Source organism: Lontra canadensis, unplaced genomic scaffold, assembly GCF_010015895.1.
Source record: "Lontra canadensis isolate GAN:19392208 unplaced genomic scaffold, GSC_riverotter_1.0 scaffold115, whole genome shotgun sequence".
Classification (NCBI taxonomy): Eukaryota; Metazoa; Chordata; class Mammalia; order Carnivora; family Mustelidae; genus Lontra; species Lontra canadensis.
Window position 1 is genome coordinate 5746971 of NW_022631109.1, and position 22444 is coordinate 5769414.

Genomic DNA, 22444 nt, shown 5'->3' on the forward strand with positions numbered 1-22444 from the left:
GCGTGTGTATGTGCGCGCGCGCGCACGTGTGTGTGTGTGTGTGTGTGTACAGGTGCGTGTGTAACTGAGAGGCTGATTTCTCTTTGGATTTTGTCCTCATGTGTAACATTAAGCTGGCCTCCGGGCCTTTTCCTCTCTACCTCCCTGTGACCTTTCCCAGCCTCATAGCTGTTAACTCCCTTGGCCCTTGCCCTGTCCCTCATTGTCCTCCTCTGTCCTCGGACCAGAACCCTGGGGTCAGGCCTCTGTTCCCTCAGCTGTGCAGCATGTTGACAGGCTCCTTCCTGAGATGTCCTCAGGCTTTCTCAGCCGGAGAGCTGCCTTCCGAGTCCCCCTGTTGTATGTGTGTCACCCTCACTAGAAATGTCCCGTAATCGTGGGGGAAGCAGGGCCCAGGTGATGGTGTGTTTTCAGAGCGTTGAGTTGGGGTCTTCTCTGTTCCCCCAGCCCCAGCCTGGAGGAAGGAGAATTGGGGGCTGTTGCCAGAAGGGGAGTAGAGCGAGCCTGGAAGGGCTGTTCTGAGGGATCGGGAACGCCAGAGGGCTTGGGCCCAGAGTCAGTATTTGTTTAGCAGCGCCTTCAGATACCAGGATGTTTCCCTTCTCCTGCCTGTTAGATGACAGCCCTCTTCCCGGAGGTACAAGTTGGCGGGACCACCTCCCCCTGCTTCACCATCCTTGGCAAGCTGGCACATTCCCAGCGGAACAGAGTGGTCCCCTCCCAGAGCTGGGAGGGCCGGGGTGAGGGGAGGGTGCATCCAGTGGCCCAGAGCTCCACCACGGCTTCGTGCCTCCCCTCTTCTAGCCCAAGTGTCCCCGGGGCTGCTACAGAACATTGACCCAAATCCTAATCCAAGGGCCAGCATGGGGAAGAGATGGTCGCAGGCAAAATGCACTTTATACAGAGATTTCTTATTACTGGGAAGGTGCGTTTCTCCCACAGTTTGTGAATATTCACGTGTTTCATAAATGTCTGATCCTGTCTGAGCAAAGCTGTGTTGTTGTCAATCTGTGGGAGATCTGGGAACCAGGAGTCAGTAAGGCTGAGCCTGAGTGAAGCCTTAATACCAGACCATCTTGCTTCTGCTGGAACCAGGAGCTTCTCACCCCTCCTCAGACTTGGCAGGGAGGAGAGGGATGGATAGAGATGGGGGAAGCTGGAGGCCCCTAGGTGAGCAGGCAGGGCAGACTAGTGGCAACTCCAGAGCTTAGCCGGAGTTGGGGTGGGGGTGGTGGGAGTGTTCAGTCAGCCAGAATGGTATAGAGCACTCCAGGCCAGGATGAGGTTTCTGAGTTCTGTCCTGCAGTGACTCAGCCTCTCGGGCCACCTAAAGCCCCAGGGCCAAGGCTCAGTGAGTGGCAGGGTTCTCTGCAGGCCCCCAAGCCATCTTTTATCTCAGCTCAGCCACTTAAGCACTGCGTGGTGGGGCAGGCATGCAAACGGCCAGTGCTGAGTCTAGATGGTGGAGTTCTGCCCACAGCCAAGCCCAGGGCCCGGATGCTGGCTTTGTCTCATGCCATCTGGCTGGAAAGTGGCCTCTTTGCAGTGTATGTGGGCTTTTCTATGGTAGTTTCTAGGCTTGGACCCCTGGAAGAGTTTTGTTAGCTCACACCACACTCCAACTTCATGTGGGCAGCAGCTCAGACAGGGCCCAAGAATACACAAATTGCCCTACACAGAGTGAGAAGGGGGGAAAGGGAGGAACTTATCCCTGGGATTCATCTCATTCTTAGCTCTGCTTTGAAGTTCCTTCCCACCAAGACCTGGACCTGTCCTTCCCTCTCTCCCTTCTGGCTTCTCTCTAATGTGGTTTTGGCTTCGCCTCAGGAGCTACAATAGCTTTGTTCTTGAGCAGAAGATTCTAGAAAATGGAGTTGTCCTACACACACACACACACACACACACACACTTCTCACCTAAGGATGCTCCTAGTTGAGGCAAGCACACACTCTTAAGCAACAATTATTAGCCACAATGGCAAGATTGCTTTCCTGGGAGCAAAAGCCAGGCATCTGAGCAGAAGGTGGTTACTGTTTGGTCCTAGTGAAAGGTGGCGGAGCCAAGATAGCAGGAAAGGTAAAGGGGTCACTCCTCTGGGTCTATCAGGGAGACAAGCCTTTGGCACTAGGTAGTATGATGTTCTTGGGGCTGGAGGTGGGGAGCTGTTTCCTGCAGGGCAGGTGCCTGCAGCTCCTTTCTGGGTGCTACACTGAAGGAAGAGGGGGTGACATGACCAGTAAGTGGTCCATATTTGCAAATGGGATTCCAAAAGCTGTGAAACAGTTTGTTCTGCCCCTTCTTCAGAGAGAGGTAAGGGCAAGGCCTCTGTGGTTCTCAGGAGGCCAGAGAGACCCATAAGGTTTGGTCAGAGGCTCTTGACCCACCAAAGCTGGGGCCCTAGCCCTGGCCAGCAGTTTGAGTGTCCAACAGTCTGTGCTCTGTAGAAGAACTCATGGGCTTAGCCCACCTAGGGGAGAGATCAGAAGGGAACCATGGCCCAGAACTGGCAGGGGTAGAAGTGCTGGAGGGAGCAGAAAAACAATGAGAAGAAATTTCAAGAAGTCAACTATGGCAGCAGGAGGAAAGGCTGGCTCCTAGTCCTAGAACGTGAGAAGTCAGCCATGGGGTGTGGCTGCATGTGGCTGCAAAAGAGAGGTGCTCTGCAAGAAATGCAACTGAGGTGCTAAGTGAGAAGTAAGAGAAATCCGGGAAAGTCCTGGTGTGAGGGAGGAGAAACTGAGAAGCCGAGAGGAAAGGTTCAGTTCATCATTGATAGGTGTTTGGGGCTATAGAGTCAATCTGTAGAGGGAAGACCCTCTAGGGAGAGCCCATGAGAGGGTCTTCTCAAGATAAGGGGGACAGGATTGGGTGAGACCTGGATCCTAGCAGGAGGTGGGGTGTTCCCTGCCTCTGCTGACAACATACTTGTATCACTTTTCATCCTCACAACAACCATGAGAGGGACCGTTATTGTCCCCATTTCACAGATAAGAAAACCAAACTTAGGCCTGTGAAGTCACTAATGCAGGACCACACCACCTATTCGCTTGGGAAGCCAGGCTGTGAGTTCACACGACCTGACTCTAAGCCTGGCTTGCTCTAGGAGCCCACTCCTGACACCATCTCGCCTTTCTCTGCTTTCCTCCAACGGTCCTACTTTCCCTGTCCGCCTTCTTTGTCTGCTGCTGGGGACCAACTAGGACCCTGGGGACCAGGGTCCCGCCATTAGTTCCCTCTTACCCAGGCGCTAGGCCCACCCGAGGAGCAGAACCCCCAAGGCGCGAAGGCGCTACGGGAGGGGGAAGAGGGCGGAGGAGTCAGTGTGCGACTCAGAGCCGGGCTCGTGCGAGCCTAGGAGCCGCGGGGGCCGCCACTTCAGCACCTCGGAGAGCGCTGGCGGGGCGGGGCCGGGGGCGGGGCGGGGGCGGAGCTCACGAGACCCCGGCGAGGGCCCGGGGGCGCGCGGCGGAGCTCGCGCCAGTCCCGAGAGCCGCGCGCGGTCCGGAGCCGCGCCCTGCCCTGCGCAGGTGCGCCCGCCGCACCCGCCCGAGCCGCACCCCGCGGCGGCGGCGGTCTCTCGCCGCGCCCCCGCCTCCTTCCCCTCCGCCGCCGCCGCCTTCGCCGCCGCCGCCTCTGCGCCGCGCTCCGCCCGGATGGCCAGGGCTGTGCCGGAGAATGGCGGAGCGAGAGAGCGGCGGCCTGGGCGGGGGGGCCGCGTCCCCGCCTGCCGCCTCCCCGTTCCTGGGGCTGCACATCGCGTCGCCGCCCAATTTCAGGTGAGAGTCCCCGGCCGCTGCGCCCCGCCCTTCAGCCCAGGCTGATCTGCCCCGGCTTCTGCGTCCCCCGGCACCCCCAACGGACCCCAGCCCCCAGCACACACACCCCGATCCCGGGAACGAGGGGGCGGCATGGGGATGGGGTCTCTCCCCTGGACAGAGTCCCCAGAAACCCCCCTCAGCCTCAAGTCCAGGCTGATAGCCGCTGCATAGCCAGTGGTGCAGCTCCCTCCGCCATTCCATGTCCTAGGCTGGGAGATTCCGAGCTGGAATTGGAGGAGGGTCGCGGAGGCCGCCTTCTCCCCCACTTTGGGACTGCGGCAGGGCCTGGGGTCTGGACTGAGATCCCAGAGGAGGCAGGCAGGCTAAGGCTTCGCTTATGCCCAGTCCGAAAGCTTATGAATAGAGATGGGAGCAGGCTGGGGTGCCTCGTGGGTCCCAGTTTCTCAGGGCAACTGACAACCTTGGTGCTGGAAGGAGGAAGTCGGGGCCCCTCCCCCAGCCCTGTCTGGTTAGAGGGGCCTAACTCCCAGGACTGGTATGGCCAGGACCCTCTGTGGATTTGGGCAAGCACGACCCGGTCAGGTGTGTGCGGGTGCAGAAGGCTCAGATTCAACCAGGAGATTGCCCGCCCAGCTCTGGTTGGGGAAGTCTGGTTTGGACAGCCCAGGAGTAGCCAAGGACATTGGGTGGAAGGTTTTCTGCTGGAGCAAGTACCCGGGACCACTCTCTGAGCTCCCCTTCACCCCTCTCTCTGCCCACTCTCTGGTATTGGGAGGTGGATTTTGGAAACATGGACAGTGGATGTTGTGGGGAAGGGATGGATATCCCTCCATCATAATCCTGGCCCTATTTGGAGAGAAGGAAGAGGAGGGTGTAACTGCTCCAGAGCCTAGGAGGAGGCCTACACTCCATTGTTTCTTCATCTAAGGAGCTGGCGCCTTCCCCTCTCCTGGGCCCCTCACCCCAGCCAGGCCCCAGCTGGGCTCTGGCGCCAGCCCCTCTCTGACCAAGGGGTTGCTGGCTCCCTGGCCCTCAGGTGGGTAGGGACCCCTGGGGATCTCTAATGGCATCATCAGCTCTAGAAACCTCCCTGGAGGCCCTGAGCTGAGGAGTCAGGAGGACCGGAGGGAGGGAACCAGATGGAGGAGGCCAAGCGTGAGGGCTCCGGGGCTGGGGCCTTTGTGGTTGGTGCCTCTGAGTCATGAGGCTGAAGCCTGAGACCAGTTCCCCCTGGCATGACACGCACTGCCAAGAGGCAAATACTGCCTGCCTACAGGAGGCCCTTCTGCAGTGGCACAGCATAGAGGAACCTGGGTTCAAATTTGAGCTCCACCACTTTCTAGCTAGCAAAGTGACCCAACAGTCCCATCTGTCAGGCGAGCTACTGAATATTGATTCCTGAGTGTGCATCAAGTCGGTGTTCAACAAGTGTCCGCCCTCCATGCTGGTGACCGCTTCTGTAGCTCGTGACTGTTCAAAGCATTCCCAGTGCAGGTTCCTTTACCCCCACGGGCGTGGGCACCGGTCTGCCCATTTTGTAGATGACAAGATTGAGGCTCAGCAAGGCAGTGGCTTGCCTGAGGACCCCCAGTCAGAGCCTGGGGCCATCTGTGTGTGTTCAGTGCACTCAGCTTCCAGGCCCTGCCTCTGGCCCAGAGGACAGCTTTGCCTCACTCTACCCGCTTCCAGATCCCCAGGAGACAGTGCCCTCCACCCCACCCCATCCCTGGCTAGCAGGTTCTCATGGATGCTTTAGTGAGAGGAACTGATGAGGTGGGCGCCAGCCAGAGAGAGTGCTCTGTCCGGGCCAGGTGGGCGAGAACAGCAGTGCGCCAAGGCTAAGGCGTGGGCCGGCCCTCCAGGACACCGTGGCCTGGCTGTGGAGACAAGGCCAGCTTCTGGGAATAATAAGGGCAGTGTTTCCAGCCCCACATGGCGTTCCCTGCCTGCTCCGGCAGCCCCCGCTGACCTTTCCCTTGTCCTGCCTCACAGAGCCCTGCGCCCAGCTCGGGTTAACCCTGGGTGGTTAAGGCTCTCCCACCGCTCTTTGGTGGGACCGTGGATCCAACTGGCCTGGGTTTACCAGCTGGCTCTGCTTTCCTACTTCTGTGCCCCAAGACAGGGCCCTTAACCCTGGAGCCCCTGTTTCTTCTCTACGATGCCAGCGTTGGCTCCCACTCAGGATGGTCCCGGGACGGCACATGTTGGCTGTTTCAAGGGCTGTGGAGAGCTGTGTTCCTGCAAGGCTGCTGTTGTTAACTCTGTATGCCCCCAGCCCCACTGTCAGCTTCCAGAAGCCAGAAGAGCTGATACCTAAACTTGGGTCTGCACAGTGCCCAGCCCAGAGTCGGTGCTCAGTAATGCCTCCCTGGGTGATGACGCAGATCAGGTGTGCACGGGCCTCCTGGAGCTCGGAGGGTAACAGACCGACTCTGCTATCAGAGGATAAGGTCGGGGCGCGCTGGCCCCCGGGAGGCGCTCACTTTGCCCAGCGCCCCTTGAAGGGCTTTCTGCGCAAGAGCGTCTCATCCTCACCAGATCCGTGTAAACTAAGCATTGCCATTGTCCCCACTTTGCAGATAAGGAGACTGAGGCCTCCAGAGGCTAGGTGAATGGCAGAGCTGGGGTTCGGATGCAGGCGGTCTGACTCCAGAGCCACCCTGAAAAGAGAGCCTGGGACTAGCAGGGGAGAGTGCATGCAGGGAGTGAGCACGCTGGGACACGTGGAGGCTGGAGAGAGAGCACCTGCTTGTTGCTGGTTGGTTTCAATAGATGGGTGGGTTGCTTCTGTTTTCTTTTTTTGGGTTTTTTTGTTTTGTTTTGTTTTTTCCCTTCTGATGATGGAAATGCTCCAGCCAGTTTCCTGTAGTTGTTGATGGGGAACTGGGGAAGGGATTTCACTTATTTGATGCGCCGCTGTTATGATTTGACTTCTTCTCCAAGGAGCATGGGTTACTTCTGTAACTTACACAGTTAGAAAACAGAATTTAAAATTCAAGTGATACATGTTCATTAGAAGGAAAACTCTAGAAAAGAGACTTTAGAAACATAGCTTTTGACTACACTGAGCTGGGCGGGTGGGATAAAGGGGAGGGAGGGTGGACGGCCCATGGAGGATGCAGATGAGGGGACCCCAGAAATCAGCTCGTCCTGACCGCCCCACCTTTTACCGAGGAGGAGACAGGAGAGGGTGAGTGTCATCCCCCAGAACACACAGCACGTGAGTAGCCAACTCCAGGCCCCCTGACTGGCCGGATGGTGTGGTTTCGACCTCCCCGTACTGCCTTGTAGATGAGAGATGTGGCCCCCGAGAGGCGCAGAGACCTCCTCATTTCTCTCTTCACACGACGGCACGCACGTGGCTGTTCCTTCCCCTCACTCAACAAATATTTGCACTTTGGAGGGCTCCCTGGACAGAGGCTCCAGAGACAGTCATGGGCCTAAGCAGTCTGTATAGAGGGGAGACAGACAGACAGACGAGGACTTAGCAGACAAGGTAACAGTGACTGAGGTTCAGGGCCCACGGGAGCCCAGGCCCGTGGGTCGGTGGCAAGCAGCAAAGGTTCAGCAGGAACGGCAGCATCGGCTCGCTGTCTTGGGAAGGTCCCGCCAGCCACTAGGTACAGTGGACAGGGAGGCAGGGAGACCCCTGGAGGCTGGTCATCCTGCGTGCGACAAGCAGGGGTGGGAGAGGACGGGAGGAGGACTTTGGGGGTGGAAGGGATTAGCCCCGTGGGTGAGGTATCTGGTCTTAGGGTTGGGGAGGCTGGCGTCCAGGATGGTGCTGGAGATGGGTTGCGCTGGGGGAGAGAAGGAGCTTGGCAGGCAGGGAGGGGAACTTAGTAGGAGACCTCCTGAGTCTGAGGTTGGTGACCACTGGGGTACCCAACTGGAGCGCTCAGGCTAGGGGTTGGTCTGGGGCCTGGGGTCACTGGAGAGGATGGGGCTGGGGCCAGAGACCCTGGGAGGAGTCTCAGCTTAGAGAGGTCCCCCCACCCCAAAGCCTCAGAGAGGACATTGCTACCCAGGGGGCAGCAGAGAGCGGGGCGATGGGAGAGAACTGGGGCCAGGCTGGTTCCAGCAGCCACGTTTCAGCAGGGGGAGGGGTTCCAGAAATGCCATTGCTGCTGGAGCCACCTTCCCCCCATCCCCAAGCCCTGGGTGCCCCGGTTCCTAGCGAACCCCCAATCTGGGGCCAGAGTGTTGACTTGGCTCACTTGCCAGGATGTGGCCACGCAGGGTCTGCGCCCCCCACCTCTTTGATGTCCATATCCTTGAAGTCAGTCTCTGGATTCTTGGCTTGGGGCCCCGTGGATCCTACAAAATGGGGTCACTGCCACCATCCCCACTTAGGGGATCTTAGCTGTTCTAGGAGGTTATCTCTGCCCCCTGGCCCTCCTCCTGTGTCTTCTCCCAGCCCTGACCATGGGCCTTGCTTTGCTCGGGCCCCCAGAGCAGCCAGCGCTGCCCTTCTTCCTCTACCTCGTGGTCCTTTCCTATCTGGGGTATCCCATGGGACGTCCCAGGGCCCGGGCTCTGTGCGTGCGTTCGCACGAGGGTAGGGAGTCGGTGCCAAGCGGAACACGAGGGCCCCCTGCCCTCAGGAAGGCACTCCGCGACAGGGCCAGCGGCCCCAGAACCCAAGTGGGAGCCTGGTGCACCCTGTCCAGAAAGCTTCTGGGGGATTGGGAAACAGAGGAGAAGAGATCTCCCTGGGTCCCACCATGTCTCCTAGCTGCATCCCTGTTCGTGCTTCTGGGTGCGCGTGATTCCGCTCGTGAGACCATGGACTCTAGCGTTCCCTTCGCTCCTTAATGCCAGTCGTCGTTTTCCACGCTCCCTCCAGAATTTGTAACGTTTGTCCAGGAGCCTATGTGATGTTCCTTCCCTGGACACCCAATCGCACCATCCCGCGCTGAGCTATTTGGCTGTTTTCTGTCTGCGGTTATGCAAAATACGCATTCTCGGGTATGAAGGTATAAAGCTTTCCGTGTATGGGACTGTTTCCCATCGCAGCTTTCCAAAAGCCAGAGCGCTGGGTTTCAGACTTCCGGCTCCATATCAGCCCCGGGCTCTGTAAAGCCATCAGACACATTATAACCCCAAGTAGGGATTGGCCCTGAGGACTTATTTCTGGGGTTGGCCTCGGTGTTTCACTGGCAGTGACCCTGGTGTGGATATGGTCGGGGAGGGACGGATTAGAGGAATAAAGCTCATCTGAGCCCAGCGTCCACTCAGAGCCAAGGGCTCCCCTAACCCCACCGTCTCGGCCAGCACCTCCTTGCAGAGGGCTGCACATTCTACCCCGGGTTCTGACTTAGGTGGGGACTCAGAAAGTTGAGTTGGAAGGGCAACTGACTTAGGGAGTTTTAAGGGGAAAAATCTAGAAAGACCTGTGGTTCACTCAGTCAACATTTATTAAGTAGCTCCCAGGCACTGCTTTGTTGATCAAGACAGACATGATGCTGCCTCTGAGGGAGCCCCCCACTGGGGGCAGAACCCAGAGGTGCAGTCACAGCAATCTAGGAACCCAGCAAGTGGGCCTAAGAGAGCGAGTAGCAGGGCTGTGTGCCAGGTCAGGGAAATCAGGGAAGGCTTTGAGGGAGCCAGTGGGGCAGGAGGTTGGGGGTCGGCAGGGCGGGGTGGGGAGGTGGTGAGGACACCCGAGATTGGGGGAGGCCCTCCTGAGCCTTCAGGCCACAGGGAAGGACCCCTTTCCCTAAGGGCCAGGGAAAGCTACTAAGGGACTCTGAGCTGAGGCGGGGTGACCAGACCAGATTTGCAGGTCAGATGTTGCCTTTGGTGGCCTGGTGGAGAATGGCCTATAGGGGAGCCAGCAGGCAGTGGGGAACCTGCCTCTCTGCGAGCGCACTGGGAGCCAGCTGTCTGTTCAGCACTCACAGGGCAGCAGAGGGACAAGCTGGACACTTGAACCACAGATGCTCTCAGCCTTGAGAGGGGCCCATGGGGCACCATGGCCAGGACCCAAGGTCGCTCAGCTGGCATCCTTACCTGGCTTCCAGAGAGCCAGGAACAGGGAGACAGGAATGGCCTCTGGACAGCCAAATGCCTGGCTCAGGTTTGGCCCTGCTCAGCTAAAGCCTCAGCACTTTGCCACTTAACCCTTCCGCTGCCTGCTCTCCTAACCCAGCCCACTCCTGGGAGGAGGAATTGGCCAGGGCTATGCTGCCATCGGGGGACCGAGGATGCCAGGGAGGCGGGACGGCACATGGAAGGGAAATGGGCACGTAATAAACATCAGAGCACAAAGGCATGTTTGTTCATTTTGGAGGGCTCATGGCAGGAGGAGGTGGGGAGCACGGGGGAGGGGTGGGGGACAGCACGTTTAGAACGCAGCGAGGAGGCTGATCGGCTAGAAGACAGGACTGGGGCGCTCTGGAGTAAGAGGTAGGGTTCGTGCAGGAAGAGGGGGCCTCGAACAGAAACATAGACTCCAGAGGTCCGGGAGGTCCCGGGAGAGCAAACTCATGACACAGAGCCTCCAAATGTCAACCTGATGAGACCTTGGGAGGCATCTCACCCAGACGGGCAAGCAGGTCTGACTGATGGACGGGCTGGCTCCGAGGCCTCCAGGCCGGGAGGGGAGGGAGCCGTCCTCACGTGGTCGTGTGATTCGGCTGGAGGAGAACCCCTGGTGCTCGGGGCTCCAGTTTCCAGGGGAAATGTGGGCACCCTCCCATCAGAAGGGGACACCCTCCCTCCTTCCTCCTCCTCCTCCGTCCTCCCCCCAGCTTTTCCTTCTTCTTCCCTTCCTCCCCACAGTTGCCTTTCTTGTGCTTGGAGGGGCCAAGGGTCTGTTCTCAGCTTTTCCTCCACGAAGGACCCAGAACATCTGGGGCCTTCGAAGCAGGAGCTGAGGGCAGGGACAGCGCAGGTGGGGGGTGACGTGCAAAGGAGACTGCCTGACCGGTCCCTCCCCTTGTCCCTCGGTCGTGACCCCCTCACAGCACTCCAGCCTGCCGCCGCTCCACTCTGTGAACCCCCCGTAGCGCCCTTGGGGAGCAGGTGTAAAGAACTTCACGGCACCTTCTGTCAGGGCCTTCGGGCTCCTCATCTGGATAACAGGCCGAGTCAGACCCTCTCCCCGGGTGGTGGAGAGGATTGAAGGAGACACAGAGTGTGAGGGTGCTTTGGTGTCCAGGGCTCGACAGCTGCTCAAGTGGTGCTGCGGCCAGTCCTGCTAAGTGAGGGCGTCCGTATCTGGTCCCGTGCGTCCTGACCCCAAGCCTGCTGTGGTGACCCCTCTGCCATCCTGCCTCACGTAGGAGAAAAAAGTCAGATAAGAAACTCCCTTCACCTTCCCCACTGGAGCCAGAACCCGGTGAAAGCCCCGCGCTCCCCCCCACTGCCCCGTTCACCCCCGTGCCCTTCATTGCAAGAGGCCAAGGCTGTCCCCGCCTGCCCCCAGACCTGCCATTCCGGGCCGTGGGTGGGCAGAGATGAGCCGAGAAGGTTCCCCCGCAGGCATGCCCTGAACGCTTGGGTTGGGGAGGAGCACGTGGATGCTGAGAATGTCCCTTGGCAAACACCTGCCAGGCGTGTTCCGGAGAACCTGGTGTGTGCGAGACGGCCTCCCCAGCTCTGGCCTCCAGAAACATGCAGTCCAGCTGGAGCTGGGTGAGCGGGGGCCTGCCTGCCTCCCCTGCTGGGTATGAGGGTGGATGACGTGAGCTCTATCCGCCTTTGGGGCAGCCTGGTGGGGTGTCTGATGGAGGCCTGGCTCTGTCTGTCCCCCACAATGCCTTGCATCCATGCAGATGGTGACACCAGCTACAAGTGAGGGAATGCCCGGGAATCGGCGAGCATTGCCAGGAGGGCTGTAAGGCATGGCACAGGCGGGCTAGGAGGGCTTCCTGGAGGAGTGGGCTTAACCAAGCCTTCTTCCAGCAGGCACAGGTTGAAAAGCCTGCCAGGGGCTCCATCCGAGCCCTGGACTAGACCCCGGGGAGGCAGGCGTGGGAGGCGTGGGCAGTCACACCCAGAGCTGGAGACCTTGAATGCCAAACCAAGGAGTCCACCACTAGCAGAGAACCTTAGGGGGTTTTGAGTGGGGGCAGAAGGGTGGTGTTTCTGGCAGCTTTGCGGGGTGGCGAATGGGGTGGAGTGCTTCCAGCATGGGGGCACTGAGGGGAGCAGGCTGGTGTTTGCGGGGCGGGCGGGTGGGGGTCTGGGGCTGCAGAGATAGGAGCTGAGCCGGGACCCAGCAGAGAAGAGAAGGAGAGAGGTGTGCAGGGATTCCTGGCAGAGTAAGGGGCACCCGAGGGCACATCTGGATCAGATGCCCAATGGCCCTGCAGCTCCCTGATGCTGGCAGAGTTCCAGCTGTCCCGGCAGCTGGGGTGTGCTGACCACTTACTTAGTGCCAGCCACTGGCTTCTCATCTCCAGGCCCGAGATGCTAGGCCGTGCTGGCCAGATGGTAGGGCTGTTCTGGTTTCTGGGCCAGCCCAGCCCCTCCCCAGCCTCCCCCAAGTTCCACACCACACCCTCCCCAGCCCTGGGAGCCTACCAGCCTTGGGCTCCTCTGTCCAGCTCCCTCGTCCTGGTCAGAATCCCTCTCTGCTCTTCCCTCTGGCTTCAGTGGGTGGCACTCCGCAGTGACAGGAAGCTCTTTGCCTTCCAGTCCTGCCCCGAGGGGTCCACACCCGGGTCCAGACCCAAGGGGTCTGCCCTTAACCCTGGCTGTGGAGCCCCCTGAGCCCATAGGCACGTCCTGGGTGCTGAAGGATGAAACTCTGGGGGATGCCAGGGTTGTGTCCCGCATCCAGCTTGTCCGTGGAGGCAATCCAGACCCTCCTCGGTCACCCGCCGCTGTGTGGATGCGGCCCGGGCCCACAGAAGCCTCCCTGAGGGGTTGTGAGGGCTGAGCACATTGCCGTGTGGATGGGGGCATCCGTTCGTGGAGAATTTCAGAAGCCCCCCATCTTACCACCAGGCACCCTGAATGTGGTGCTGGCCCTTTAAAGCAGATCAGGGCTGGCTTTTGGGGGGAGACATCCCAGATTTCTGCCATCTGCCCACGAGCCTGGGCCAGGGAGAAGGGCCACCGCAGCCCCTGACAGGGGCATTAGAAGGGCAGGTGGAGCCGGTGGCATCGATCAGATCAGATCGCAGTAACCCGATCCTGAGGGGGAGGTGGCAGCCACGGCAGCTTCAGCGCCACTGCTGGCCTGGCTGGGAAGGCAGCGGCCTGCAGTGGAGGGCTGGGCTGGGAAGCGCTGGGGCTGGGGCCCGGGTGGGCAGCCACTGCCTCTTCTGTTGGCACATCTATTTTTAATGAGCTCCCCGGGCTTCTGCAGCGGGCAGGACGCAGACAGGGAGGCCCAGGCAGTGGAGGCCCGAGGCCCCAGCCCTGCCCTGAGCCCTGGCCTCCCAACCTTTCTGGGCATGAGAGGGCGGCCCTGGGGCCCTGCAGCCCCCCAGCCGGGCAGGGCTCTCCATGAAGCTGGTGCTGAAGATGGATTCGAGCCCAGACAATGACAGCTGGTTGGAGGATCAGTGGGAGCGCTGGTAGGGGGTATAGGGATTGGTGTTGGGCTGGGGGTGGGGGGGATTTGGGGGGCAGCTCCATGGAGCTCTGGGTCTCTGTTTGGTCTGACTAAGGCAAGAGGCAGGGGGTGTGGGCCTCCTAGTTCCCCCTGGGGGCTGGACCACCACCTCTCCCCAGTGACCTTGGACTCCTGGGTATCCCTTGCTCTGTACCTCAATCTCCTTATCTTATTTGGGAGAAGAGGCTCAGAACTGGCCCCAACTTCCCCCAACAGAATTCTCCCAAACATACCATCCACACCAAACCAGGTGGAGTGCCCGGGGCTGGTGGTGAGTCAGGTCTAGGGGACAAGCAGACAGTCGCTGCAGTGGGGTGGCGGCATACAGCGGACCTAGGGGACAGGGGGAGAGGGTTCTAGCACAGCCAGAGTCATGGTGGTGACCTTCTTTGGTTTGTCCTCCGAGTACACAACCCCTCTAGCCCCAACCCCAGGCCTCCCTTGACCCCTCTGCTGTCTTCTGTTTAGGGTCTGTGCACTGGGCAAGCGATTATGTGGTTGGAGAGATGAAATGGAGAGCCCAGAATGGGGGTGTAACCTCTCCTGGGATAGGCAGCAACTCGCCACGTTGACACCAGATTTCCCTTCACTTGCTCCCAGGGCTCAAGAGGCATTGGTTTTCCAGGGGGCGGGGGGCACGGAGCACTGTCCCGAGGCTGGGGAGGGGCCTCTGCCAGCTCGTGGGTTTTTTCACTGCAGGGGTTGCACCGGGAACCCCCCTACTCCAGCCATCCCTTGGAGTCACTTCTCAACTCTGCATCCTCCACTGGCCTCGGCACCTGCCTTGACTCCAGGAGGCATTTCTCTGGCAGAGCCTAGGCTCTGACCAGCTGGGCCTTCTAGGCTCTGCCTCCTGGTTGGCAATAGAGCGGATAGCTCCCAGCTGGGAGGAGCGGGAGTAACCTGGACCTCCCCTTTCCCTGCCTGTTAACCCCGGCCTTGGCGCAGGCGGACACCAAGTCCCACCCTCTGGGGGCTGTGATCTGCCTTCGAGGGGCCACCCCTTGGAAGAGGTACTAGGAAGACTTCGGTGGGCTACGTAGTGCCCCTGGGTTGGTAACTTCGACTTTCTGTGCTCACCAGGCTCACCCATGACATCAGCTTGGAGGAGTTTGAGGATGAAGACCTCTCAGAGATCACCGAGGAGTGTGGCATCAGCCTGCAGTGCAAAGATACTCTGTCCTTGCGGGTAAGAGTGGGCTCTCAGGAGCCCAGGGGGCAGGGGGGTAAGGGGGACAGGGTGGGTCGGGACAGGAGTGTCGGCACCCCCGTATCTCTATATGGCATCCTCAGAAAATGAAATGACATCCAAAAAACACATCCAGTTTAGTATTTGACACATCTTGGGGGTGCTCAAGCAGGATTTTTTGGTTGTTTTTGCCAGGGGGGCTAAAGCAAGAGGCAGCACCTCCAACTGCCCACCAGAAGGGAGAGGGCAGGTCGTCTTCAGGTGTAGGGTTAAAGGAAGGATCAGGCCTACTCTAAACCCTTTCCTGGGCGGCCTTGGCAGAGGGCCTGAGGCAGAGCAAGGGTGGAGTCCGGTGGAATCCGCAGTGCTCCGGGGCTGGAAGAAAAGAGCCAAGGTGCTCCCTCAGCTGCCATTGCACCAACCCATGCCACATAGCCCCGCAGACCCTCCCTGGCCCGCTGTTCTGAGGGCCTCTCTAGAGGGTTCATCCAGCATTGCTGCTGCTTTTGGTCTCCTGGCTTTGTCATGTAGGACAGATAGCTCTCTCCATTCCCTAAGTTCTGAAGCCTGCCAGGAGGTCCTCAGCATCTGGGGAGCTTGGGTCAGACAGGGATCCCCCTGTGTCTTTTCAGAACAGGAAGAAGGGGCCACTGGCCAGGACATGGGAGGACAAGCGTGGGACTAGGTTGCAGAACCCAGAGCTTCTGGCAGTCTCTAGCAGGGGGTGGGTGACCACCCTGGTGGCATTAGGAGAATAGTTCCAGTTAGTAAAGGAGAGCTGCCGTGTGAGCTGGGGTGGGGGGGTCAGCCTCCAGGTGACCTCCTGCCTGTCACAGAGATTGTGTAAGCTCTGCCAGGCAAGAGGAAACCAAGGGGTGAGGATGACCCTGCAGAACCACATACCCCAACCCTCCCCACTCTGGTTAGGCCAGCCAGGGCGGGAATGGTCACAGGGCCCTAACGTAGCTTCTCTAAGGTCACACACCTGTTCCGGAATTCCACACCACCCTTTCACCCAACACACAGCGGCACAGTTTTAGAGAGGGTGGTCCCTACGACAGCCAGGGCCCGAGGCAGTACTAGCTGGAGGTGTACCTCGTGGGGCCTTAGACAAGCTCTGGGGGGGCTCTCACACCCTGTTGCCCGTGAGTCCTCACCTCCCTGGGAAGCTGGGAGGCAGTTAACTGGGGAGGGAATCCGAGGGTCAGGGGATCTGTCCAGGGTGCCCAGGCGTTAGCGGCAGAGCTGTTTAGGATGGCCTGAGGGAACACCCCAGGTCGGAGGGCCTTCAGACTGTGGACGGGTGCCGCGTCCAGGTGCCCCCACTCGCCCCTCCCCCCCCGCACCCCGGCCGCGCTTAGGGCCTCCTGTTCACCCTGCGGCCCTCCACCACCCTCCGCCTGGCTGAGGCTGTTTTCCCAGTTTTCCTCACTTCCCCCTTCAAATACTAACCTCCCCCCTCCATCCCTTGTGGGGCCCCGAACTCCTTGGCGACCCTGTGTACCCATAGCAACAGCGGTGACCTCACTCTGGGCTCGGCTTACAACCCCGGTGAGGTCACTGGCCGTTGCCAAGGGAACGGGAGGGTGCAGAGAGTCAGGAAGGCTGGCATCGTGGGGAGGGGGCGGTATGGACCGCCAAAGAGGCCGACTAGATTGGGGAGCAGTCGGTCTCGCGCATCTTCGCTGGGGTCGGGAGGGCGCGGCCCCCTGTCGCCGGGCCCCCTGCCTCTCTCCCGTGCCCTCCCCCTTTGCGGCCGCAGAATGGACTCGCCCGGGCGGGGGGCGGTGCGTGGCGGAGTCGGCCCCGCCCCGGCCTCGGCCCCGCCCCGGCCCCGCCCCGGCCCCGCCCCCTGACGCCCCTCCGTCCGCGCCGTGCAGCCCCCGCGCGCCGGGCTGCTCTCTGGGGGCGGCGGCGGCGCGGGGAGCCGACTGCAGGCCGAGATGCTGCAGATGGACCTGATCGACGCGGCGGGGGATACTCCCGGCGCCGAGGACGACGACGACGACGAGGAGGATCGCGCGGCGCGGCGGCCGGGAGCGGGGCCGCCGGAGGCCGAACCCCGCCAGGAGCCGGCGCCCCGCGGCCAGGGCCAAGGCCAGGGCCAGGGCCAGGGCGGCGGGGACACTTATCGACCCAAGCGGCCCACCACGCTCAACCTCTTCCCGCAGGTGCCGCGGTCTCAGGTGAGGCGCGAGCGGCGTGGGGCGGGGCTGAAGGGGCGGCGCCCGGGGGCCGGGCACGCGAGGCGTGGGGGGCGCCGGGCAGCTCGCTGCCCACCCCTGGCCCGAGGGCTGGAGGAGCGAGGAGGGGCTGTGTCAGAGTCAGAGGGACCTGCGGGCCAGGGCAGGGAGAAGTCGGCCTGCTGCGACTTCCCAAGGGGGCCGGCCCAGGGGAGGTGGTCTGGGGTGGGGGTGGTGGCAGTGGAATCTGCCTTAAGGGAGAGGGACCAGTTCCGGCCAACAGGATTTGGAGCCTTGAGTCTGAAGGAGTGAAGGGACCGAGAGGGACAGTGGAAGGATCTGGGTAAGGAGAGCAGTGGGGGCTTAAGGAGGACAGAACAGAGCTTTGAGGGCTAGTTGCAAGGGTTTGGAGCTTGGGACCTAAGGCTGGGGCAGGGTTTCCCCTTTAGGGTGTGGGGCTCCTGGAGAAGGGCAGAAGCAGGCCAGGAGAAAAGAGAGTCTAAAGTGGCCGTTGCTGGGGTAAGGTCATGGGAAATTGTGAAGAGGTGGGGACGGGGAGCTCAGAGGCAGCAGGCAGGTGGAAATGTGGGCAGCTGGGAATTCCCAGAAGGCGGGGAAGAGGCATGGGAGGCGGAGCTGCTTGGCTGAGTTGGGGGCCCAGGGTCCCTGGGCTGGATGGCTGGATGCCAAGGAGGGTTGAATAGGGTGGAGGAGAGCCTACTGTGGCCCTTTGTCTTCCAGGCCCAGTCAGGAGAGGTACAGAAGAGGGGCTCAGGGAGCTGGGGCTGTTGGTGGAGGGTGCAGGTCCTGCAGGCAAAGGACTGGTGCCTTTCCCAGAATCGTCTGGGGTGGATTTTGGCAGCCAAACTCCCATGAGGGCCTATGAGAGTGTTCCCCCGGGAGGGGACCTGAACAGTTTGTGGGGAGCCTTGTTTGTAGGCATGGTGGAGAGGGGTCCTAGGGCACCAGCCCAGGAGATCCAGGAGAAAGGCTACTGACAACTACATCTGTCACTCCTCAGTCATTGCTTCTGCAGGGGCGGGAGAGCCATGCTATTGATTCATCATTTGGGTGACTCATCCTGGTCCCCCAGGCCAGCTGCTGAGAGACCCTTCCTCATCCATTTTTCAACTTCTAGAATGTCCCTGTCCCCTAGGCCATAGCGCTCCAGAACCTGGCTGGCAGTGAGCACCTACTGTGTAAAGCCTCTGTGTCTGGGACTGGGGGTCCGGCTGTCTCCCCAGATGGCTCCTGCTTCTCCCCCACTTCTCCCCCATTTACCACCACACATATTGGTCATCACCGCCTTTGAGGAGGCTGATAAGAGCACCTCCCCAAGGGTTGGCCAGCTTCCCTGAGTCAGGATGGAGAGCCATCTAGAGCTAATAGGTCGGGCTGGGAGGGCTGTGACTTGCCACCCCTCCCGCCTGTTCGAGGAGGGTTGGGGGTGAGGCCCTGGTCGGGGGGTGGGGCATGCAGCAAATGGCCTAGGGATGGCCTGATGGGGGCAGGGCCAGGGCCTCCCTGTGCCCGGTACTGTTGACGCCTTCTATCACAAGGGCCTTTTGTTTTCTGCACAGGACACATTGAATAATAATTCTCTGGGCAAGAAGCACAGTTGGCAGGATCGGGTGTCTCGGTCATCCTCACCCCTGAAGACTGGTAAGTCAGGACCGTTTCCTTTATCTGGCCCTACACCTGCCTCAGTTTCCTCAGCAGAGAGCAACCCTGGCAGCCTCCATCTTGCCGAGCTGAGGTAAACTGCCCGTCCCACAGCCTTGAGCAGGCCCATCTGAAGTCAGCTGGGGCGGGAGGGAGAGAGCGCTGGTCCCAGAGTCCCCCAGGGCCCAGGAGCCCTCGCCTGGGTTTCTGTGTCCCACATGCTGAGTGGAGAGGGCAGGTGGCCTGGGAGGCAGGGGTGAGGCCACCCTCTTTGAGCAGCGACCTGCCTGCCCTCCAGGGGAGCAGACGCCGCCACATGAGCACATCTGCCTGAGCGATGAGCTGCCACCCCCAAGCAGCCCCACGGCCACCAAGGACCGAGGCACCTCCACTGACAGCCCTTGCCGCCGCAGCACCGCCACACAGATGGCCCCTCCCGGCGGCCCCACCGCTGCCCCACCGAGCAGCCGGGGCCACTCGCATCGAGACCGCATCCACTACCAGGCCGATGTGCGGCTAGAGGCCACTGAGGAGATCTACCTGACGCCGGTGCAGAGGCCGCCGGACCCCCCGGAGCCCAGTTCTGCCTTCCTGCCCCCAGCAGAGAGCCGGATGTCTGTCAGCTCCGATCCAGACCCTGCCGCCTACCCCTCTGCGGCAGGCCGGCCGCACCCCTCCATCAGCGAGGAGGACGAGGGCTTCGACTGCTTGTCGTCCCCGGAGCGGCCCGAGCTGCAGGGTGGAGGCTGGCGGGGCAGCCTGGGGGAGCCGCCGCCGCCCCCACGGGCCTCGCTGAGCTCGGACACCAGTGCGCTGTCCTACGACTCAGTCAAGTACACGCTGGTGGTGGACGAGCACGCGCAGCTGGAGCTGGTGAGCCTGCGGCCGTGCTTCGGGGACTACAGCGACGAGAGCGACTCGGCCACCGTCTACGACAACTGCGCCTCCGCCTCCTCACCCTACGAGTCGGCCATCGGGGAGGAGTACGAGGAGGCCCCCCGGCCGCGGCCCCCCGCCTGCCTCTCCGAGGACTCCACGCCGGACGAGCCCGACGTCCACTTCTCCAAGAAGTTCCTGAACGTCTTCATGAGCGGCCGCTCGCGCTCCTCCAGTGAGTCTGCGGCCGGCCCGCTGGGGCACCTGGGAGGGGAGGGCACCGAATCGAGGCTGCTCCTGGAAGGTGGCCCTGCCCGTCGGCTTCGATGTGTCAGGACTGAGCGCTTGCCGCCCCACCCCCACCCTCCAGCGGAGTGGGTCCCTTCTCCAGCTCGGCCCCTCGCTTCCAGGTGCTGAGTCCTTTGGGCTCTTCTCCTGTGTCATCAACGGGGAGGAGCAGGAGCAGACGCACCGGGCCATTTTCAGGTAAGAGCCGCAGTGTTGGGCCGGCCAGGCAACCGTGGGGCCGCCCCTCCCTGCCTCTGCCCTCACTCTGGGGCCTAGACCCAGCCTTCCCGCTGGCACTTGTCTCTCCGCCAGCCCCGGGGGCACAGGGCGCACCCGGGCGGGACTCCGGGTGGATGGATTCAGGCCATGCTACCTGTGATGCGCCACCAGGGCCCAGGACCGAGCAGCCCATCTGGAGGGGCAGGGGTGGGGGTCCAGAGCCCGGGAGGGGGTCCGGCAGAGATGCTGCCCAAGCCTGTACAAGGCATAGCCCTCCCCGCCCTCCACAGGGAAGCGCTCACTTCCTGTTACCTCTGTGTTTTCCGAGTAGCTCTGGGCACCTCCTCCCTGAGCCCCCGAGTTCTGGATGGCAGGGGCCCGTCTGTGTGATCTCGAACTTCCCCAGGAACTAGCAGGCCCAGGCGCAGGATACTCTGTGGAGGTTTATTGAACCGGTGCCGCTTTGGCGGCAGCCTGCCCCCCAGAGAGAGGGGGAGCCGACGGATAGCCTGCTGGGGAGGCCCCGGTGGTGAATTCCTCCCATGCCCTTGCGGGGGACAGGTTTGTGCCTCGACACGAGGACGAGCTGGAGCTGGAGGTGGACGACCCCTTGCTGGTGGAGCTGCAGGCCGAGGACTACTGGTATGAGGCCTACAACATGCGCACGGGCGCCCGGGGCGTCTTCCCCGCCTACTACGCCATCGAGGTCACCAAGGAGCCCGAGCACATGGCAGGTAGCGTCCTTTCCCCTCTTCGGCGCCACTGGGCCCCACCTTTGCCCAGACATGCTGCTAGGTGACTCTAAAGCCACAGGGAAGGCCCTCGCAGAGGGGACAACATTAGGTCCAACTCCCTCAGAGAGAAGGGAGGCCCGGGCGAGTTGGGACATCTATGGCCGGCGGGCCCCTCTGCTGTCCCGCCACCCCTCACTTCATGCTTGTTTTCCAGCCCTGACCAAAAACAGCGACTGGGTGGACCAGTTCCGGGTGAAGTTCCTGGGCTCCGTCCAGGTTCCCTACCACAAGGGCAATGACGTGCTCTGTGCTGCTATGCAAAAGGTACCCGGTCCCGCCCCCCGCCTGGGCCCCCTCCTCTCCTGGGGAGACAGACACCCAGTGCCTGATTCCCGTCCCTCACCCACAGATCGCCACCACCCGCCGGCTCACCGTGCACTTTAACCCGCCGTCCAGCTGCGTCCTGGAGATCAGCGTGCGGGGCGTGAAGATCGGCGTCAAGGCTGATGATTCCCAGGAGGCCAAGGTGACCGCCTCTGCCCCCCGGGCCCCCACCAGATCTCCCACCTGTGGCCCTTGCGGGCTGATGACACCCTGCCTCTCATCTCCCTCCTGTAGGGGAATAAATGTAGCCACTTTTTCCAGTTAAAAAACATCTCTTTCTGTGGATACCATCCAAAGAACAACAAGTAAGTGGGAGGGGCACCATGAGGTGTGAGGGGGCAGCCTGGGGCCGTTACGGTCAGGTGCGGGTCTGTGAGTGTGTCGGAGGGGTCTGCGCCCCTGTCCCGCTCTCAGACAGATGGCTGTCCTCCCACAGGTACTTTGGGTTCATCACCAAGCACCCTGCTGACCACCGGTTTGCCTGCCATGTCTTTGTGTCCGAGGAATCCACCAAAGCCCTGGCAGAGTCCGTGGGGTACGGCCCTGTGTGTGTGTGTGTCTGTGTGTCTCCTGCCGAGCGCCCGGCCCCAGAGTGAGCCCTGGGCCCCCTCCCAGCTCTGCAGGCCTCGTGGCTTCGAGCCCAGGCGGGGCGGTCCTGAGGACTAGCTCCCCGCCGGGTCAGGCCCTTCCTTCGGCGGCGGTCTGACCCAAGAAGGGCAACATGCTGAGAGCGGAGCCGAGCCCCTCCATCTGGGGGAGCCCGAGCCCTGCCCAGGGAGCCCCAGGCTCAAGGTGAAAAACCAGGGGTGGAGATGGCGTTGTCCCTGTCACCTGTGTGTCTGCCTGCCTTCTAGGAGAGCGTTCCAGCAGTTCTACAAGCAGTTCGTGGAGTACACCTGCCCCACAGAAGACATCTATCTGGAGTAGCCGCGTGGTCCCGCTCTCTCCACACCCGGGGCCCGCGCCGGAACAGTTGGCTGCCAACAGGACGCAGCACGCTAGCAGAGGGGCGCCCGTCACCTCCGGAGGACGGGGAAGTCGGGGCCTCTGGCCAAGGGTGGGGGAGGGCGGGGTTTCGGGGAGAGGCAAATGCAGTTTATTGTAATATATGGGACTAGATTCATCTATGAAGGACAAAGCAGGCTGCCCAGGGATTGGGAAGGGGCAGGCCTGGGGGGGGATAGCGCCAGGCCTCTGGCCAGGAAGGATGCCCAGAGCGGAGGGCTCTGGCCCATCCTGGGCATCACTTTCTCTGCCAGGGCCTCTGGCTCTCCGGCTGTGGCTCCTGCTTTGACAAAGCCCATGCCACTTGCCAGCGTCCCCTCTGCCCCATCCCCAACTCCCAACCCCAACTGAAGGCCCTGAGCTCACGCTGAGCCCAGCCACCTCCCAAGGACTTCACAGCAGGTGGGGGGGTGCAGTCCCTGTTCCCGGCTCTGTCACCTGGGTGGCCTCTGGCTGGCCGTCATGCTGGCCCCTGGCAGGTGTGGGGCCTCACCAGGGAAGGAGAGCGCTGCGGCAGGGCCCCATCCCGGCAGGAAAAGGCGGCTCCCAGATTGGCC

General features: G+C 61.4%; 1 protein-coding gene across 2 annotated transcripts; it reads left to right on the forward strand.

The window, feature by feature from the left end:
- Nucleotides 1-3502: 3502 nt before the first annotated feature.
- On the forward strand, nucleotides 3503-22056 carry MAPK8IP1 (mitogen-activated protein kinase 8 interacting protein 1). Of its 2 annotated transcripts, none has more exons than XM_032840702.1 (12): nucleotides 3503-3776; nucleotides 14431-14536; nucleotides 16417-16722; nucleotides 18300-18381; nucleotides 18680-19492; nucleotides 19668-19743; nucleotides 20326-20498; nucleotides 20713-20822; nucleotides 20908-21024; nucleotides 21117-21187; nucleotides 21319-21417; nucleotides 21737-22056. In XM_032840702.1, the coding sequence occupies exons 1-12, from the start codon at nucleotides 3676-3678 to the stop codon at nucleotides 21807-21809; spliced, it is 2127 nt and encodes a 708-aa protein (XP_032696593.1). In that variant the 5' UTR covers nucleotides 3503-3675; the 3' UTR covers nucleotides 21810-22056. The 2 variants fall into 2 exon arrangements, with proteins under 2 accessions (XP_032696593.1, XP_032696594.1); XM_032840703.1 differs by lacking the exon at nucleotides 3503-3776 and adding an exon at nucleotides 12848-13309.
- The last annotated feature ends 388 nt before the right edge of the window (nucleotides 22057-22444 follow it).